We start from the raw sequence: 5,186 nt of genomic DNA, 5'->3' as shown, positions 1-5,186 counted from the left end.
CTGCATTTGTGCAGGGAGCACGCTACAGGTGAGGCGGGGAGCCGGGCACTTGATCTTGACGTGTGTGTCGGTCAGGGCAGTTGGAGCAAGTGAATATACTTGCTCACCTTGTTACGGTCTGACTGACTATTGTCTGCTGGTTCCATACTTATTCAAAGACTGGTTAAATCCTCAGACGTGACATTTAGGTAGTCTTATTTCTTGAACTTTTACATGAAGTAGTGATGTTGTTGCTTTGAATTTACAAATTTACATCTTCAGTTTTTTTTTTCTTCATGTTGCTAAGCCATTCTGTTCCCCACATGTTCATTTTGTGGGCATCTGTTTGCTATTGCACACATTCAGTTAGTAAAAAAGCAGTAGCACTGTTGACCAGGGAGCTATTAACACCTCTAAATATTGCCGCATCATGGACTAAGAACACTCTAGTGTGGATGGTGTCCTTAAAACATGGATGTCCTGTCCTCTGTCATCGCGCCAAATCAGGAGCTGTGGTGAAGCTGGGATTGCACTGTGGGAAGCCGAGGTGCTCTATGGATGTGGTCAGTGCAGAGGGGGCACATCTGTCTTGTAATCTGTGCAGGAGGAGTGTGACGCCTTGCACGTCAAGACACAGGCTGTGAGAGGATGAGAGCAGCAAAATTCCAAAATCCAATAAGTAAATATGAATATTTTTCATTTGAATGACAGTCTAAATCAAAGTCATAAGGTTTCTTCTTTTTTTTTTTTTTTTGCTTGTGAACCAACTAGTTCTGTTTCCATAACAAATGTGCAAGAATAAATGTTAGTGACTTGTACATATGCTGTATTGAGCAGAGAGAGGAGGCATTGTTGGACTGAGTACATTAGTGATGGTACGACTGCTTCTTGGGGCCAGAAATGTCGAGTCCTGTCCCCATGCATTGTGGGAGGTACACCCACATTCTGACCCTCTCGGTATTGCACGTCAGGAGCATACACCAAGCGTGAGGATAAACACGACTCCCAACGCTGCTGGCTAGATGACAAGCTGGAAAAAAACCCTGCTTACTTGAAGACCTGTTTTTCCTTGTTGCATGTTAAAGCTTTAATTACCTGTTTGGCTGACTTTATTAAATGAGTATTTGAAACTACTCTGAGAAAAACATTAAGATAGTTTTGTCTGAATGGATTATGTTTACAGTCTTAACTGCAATAAAACAGTTTGAATACACATACTCTTCTTCATGTACTAAAAGCAGGATGTTTTTAAAAAAGTTAGAGTACATAATACATTTAGAGTTAGGAAACAGTCTGATAGCCTGGAGGAAACATCACCCACCGATCTGTCTTTGCAGAGGCCCCTGTGTCCTCAGGTCCTCATGCTGGAGCGCAGGATGTTTGCCTTTCAAGTCCTCCTTCTGCACCTGTCTATGCTCTAACCTTGAAAGAACGGCAGAATTGCAGCCCCTGGGTGTGTCAAACTATGTCTGAAATGTAGAAGGTTTAAACTTTTCACCACTCAGCTCTCAAACAAAGGTGTTAGCCATTGTATTGTTCAACTGGCTCCTTTTATAATTTCACAAGACCAACTATTTTTCAGAGGCTGCCAATTTACCCAACAAAAGCATATAAAAATGTTACCGAGTGACATGATTTATAGCTTCTTTCTCACAAGTCAGATCTTTATTGGTGTGGTGGCAAACTCACTGGTCTTCCTGATATATGCGTACATCTTCCTGATCGAGCCACACCTGAAGAAGCCCATGGATGTGATGTGCATGCACCTGACTCTTGTCAATACCGTAACTATTGTGTTCCAGTCAACACCACAGCTCGTGTCCTTCTTTGGAGTCAAAGATTTCTTGGATGATATTGGTTGTAAGACGTTTTTGTACATATCCAGAGTGACTCGAGGCCTTTCCATCTGCACTACGTCTCTGCTGAGTGTATTTCAGGCCATCACTGTCAGTCCCAGCCATTCTAAGTGGGCGTGGCTGAAGTCTCAGCTGTCTCAGTGGATTTTGCCTTCTTTGCTTTCCTTCTGGGTCATCAACATGCTGATCTGCATAATCAATATTGACGCTCTGAGAGCGAAATCCAATTTCTCTGTGGCTCATCTGAGGTATGCTCATGCCTACTGTGAAAGTAGGCAGATTGAAGAGCACGTGTCAATATTATTTCTAAGTCTCATCATGATGCATGACCTTGTGTGTATGGTGCCCATGGTCGGGAGCAGCCTCTACATGGTGTTCATCCTCTACAGACACCGCAGGAGAGCCCGGCTCATCCACAGCCTCACTCACTCTTCTCAGTCATCTGCAGAAAACAAAGCCACCCGCACTATCCTCCTGCTGGTGCTGTGCTTCGTGGTATTTTATAGTACAAACAACATTCTGATGCTTTATGGGTATTATAACGCTGAGAAAAACATAAGACTGGAGGGTATTAATGGAATTTTATCATCGTGCTACCGGACATTTTGTCCCTTTCTGTTGATAAAAAATAACAAAATTTTTCTAAGATTGATTTCCTCCATTTCAAAGATGAGAACATTTTCAACAAGAGCTTTCAGGGGCTAAGCTGACTTCAGTTTCAACAGAGGATTTGCCATGGAAATATTCAGCAGAGTCTGATGGGATGGCTCAGTAGCTAATTCCTCTCCTTGCATATGCCAGGATCCCATTTGGGCACCAGTTGAAGTCTCAGCTGCTCCACTTGTGATCCAGATCCCTGCTTGTGTCCTAGGAAAACAATGAATGATTGTCCAAACCCTTGGGACCCCGCACCCACATGGAAGAGGCTCCTGGCTCCTCACTTCAGCTTGACTCAGCTCTGGCCATTGCCTCTGCTTGGGGAGTGAACCAGTGGACAGATCTTTCTGTGTCACCTTCTCTCTGTAAATATGCGTTTCCAATAATAAAATAAAATAAAATAAAAATATTCACAAGGAAAAGTTGCCAAGGTGCAACAGAATGTTGGAAATGGTGCTGATTTGAGAAGAAGTATGCAATCCATTTAAAGTCATTCACATTTTGAATTGCTAATGTGAATCAAGATGTATTAATCTGCACATGAATTACATACTTAAGTAACATTTTGGGTCAAATAAATGTGTATCATTAAGCTAATGTCATCTACTTTTTTCGTCCTTTTAACATTTGTTTTTATTTATTAACTTAAAGTTTATCTTGGCAGCGTTTACGTAGTTGATTAGGGTGGGAGGTGTCGAGGGTTAGGGTTAAAGTGGGTGACCCCATTGTTTCCGCCTTTTCCTTTTCTTCTTCCTGTATCTGGGCGGAAAGGAAAGAGCTATGAAAATAGAGCTGAGAAGGGTGAGTTATCTGGAAGATTCAGTCCTTAATACACAGGGAAATGAGGACGATGCCGGGAGAGCTCCCAGAACTTGCATAAATCCAGGGTCAGGTTCCTTTATGACTTTTTGCTTTAGCACGATCAGGGGAGAGAGGACTACAGTCCCAGCCTTCAGTGGGTCTTGTCGCCTGCTCTGTGTGCTTGAAAGACTTCCCTTGCACCGGGTGCTCAGTCGTCCTGTCCTGGACAGCTTATGCTAGCTGCTGTGGCAGGGCGTTTCTCGCTTCAACACAACTTTTTTTTTTTTTTTTTGTAAGGTTTAGTTTTATTGCTTAGTCAAATTCACAGAGAGAAGGAGACACAGAGAGAAAGATTTTTTCCGTCCACTGGTTCACTCCCCAAATGGCTGCAATGGAGCTGATCTGAAGCCAGAAACCAGGAGCCTCCCCTGGGTCTCTCACGCTGGTACAGGGTCCCACGGCCTTGGGCCATCCTCTACTGCCTTCCTAGGCCACAAGTAAGGATTGGATGGGAAGTGGAGCAGCCAGGACATGAACTGCTGCCCACACGGGATCTTGACACATCTAAGATGAGGACTCTAGCCACTAGGCTCCTGTGCCAGGTCCACTTCAATAAATCTTTGCTTTGCTCATTACTTTGCGTGCAAATTCTACTATGTGAGACAAGACCCCAAGATTGCCTTCTTCATGGCTGTTTATCCATTAACATTATTGGCAATAGGGCATCAATGCTTGCATTTCAGAGCTCACACTTAGTCTACAACACACACACATACACACACGGATCCTATTTCTTCCTAAAAGCCTATATGCAGCTGTCTTAGTGCTCAAGATACGCTAAAAATGCAAAATCACACAATGTCGTTGCCTAGTGGGTTTGGAAGGACGGATGGGTGGTTGCTTCCTCAGCTGACGGATGGTGAGGGAGCAGCACCCACAGACAGCGTGTGCACACGTGTTCCCTGTTCTCATGAAACCCCTGACCGTTGGTTCCTGTTTGGTTTGTGACTGATTATGTTCATCTTGATGATGCCCACGGTTGTCAGAATCCGAATGTAGCTCAGGCTGTTCACACACACTGTGTTTCCAAAATGAAGTGTATAACATTTGATCTTTTGGGGCCTGCACAATGGCTCAACAGCTAAATCCACCCTTGTATGCACCAGGACCCCATATGGGCACCAATTCATGTTCCACATGCTCCACTTCTTCTTTTTTTGTTTTGTTTTATTTTTTAAGATTTATTTATTTATTGGAAAGTCAGATATACATAGAGGACGAGAGACAGAGAGGAAGATCTTCCATCTGATGATTCACTCCCCAAGTGAGCACAATGGCCGCTGCTATGCCGATCCGGAGCCAGGAGCCAGGAACTTCTTCCAGGTCTCCCACACGGGTGCGTGGTCCCAAGGCTTTGACGTTAGCCGCTAGACCATGCCGCTGGGCCCAGATGCTCCACTTTCTGCCCAGCTCCCACCCTTTGCCTGAGAATTCAGTAGAGGATGGCCAAAAACCTTGGGACCCTGCACCCACATGGAGACCTGGAGGAGGCTCCTGAGTTTAGATTGGCTCAGCTCTGGCGGTTGCAACTGCTTGGGGAATGAACCAGCAGATGGATGTCTCCCCTTCTCTCTGTAAATCTGCCTTTCCAGCAAAGATAAATAAATCTTATTTTTACTGGAAAGTCAGACTCTCCAAGTGAATGCAACGGCGGGTGCTGCGCTGATCTGAAGCCAGGAGGCAGGAACCTCCTCCAGGTCTCCCATGAATGTTTCCTGTGTTTTTGGTTTCTGGTGAGGTTTTGTAATATTCAGATGGTTCTGTCTCTTAATTTATTTGAAAATTATAAAAAAGAATTTACTATTTTAGAGGTTTTAAAAATTTATTACGTTT

The 5,186-nt window shown here is 44.1% G+C and overlaps 1 protein-coding gene across 1 annotated transcript; it reads left to right on the top strand.

Moving 5' to 3' along the window:
* Positions 1–1,595: 1,595 nt before the first annotated feature.
* On the top strand, positions 1,596–2,540 carry LOC121155107 (olfactory receptor class A-like protein 1). The gene has a single exon (XM_040978290.1). The coding sequence runs from the start codon at positions 1,596–1,598 to the stop codon at positions 2,538–2,540; it is 945 nt and encodes a 314-aa protein (XP_040834224.1).
* The last annotated feature ends 2,646 nt before the right edge of the window (positions 2,541–5,186 follow it).

Source organism: Ochotona curzoniae, unplaced genomic scaffold (assembly GCF_017591425.1).
Source record: "Ochotona curzoniae isolate NIBS_2020 unplaced genomic scaffold, NIBS_Ocur_1.0 contig_2861, whole genome shotgun sequence".
NCBI classification, from domain to species: domain Eukaryota; kingdom Metazoa; phylum Chordata; class Mammalia; order Lagomorpha; family Ochotonidae; genus Ochotona; species Ochotona curzoniae.
This window is presented reverse-complemented; position numbering and strand designations above follow the sequence as displayed.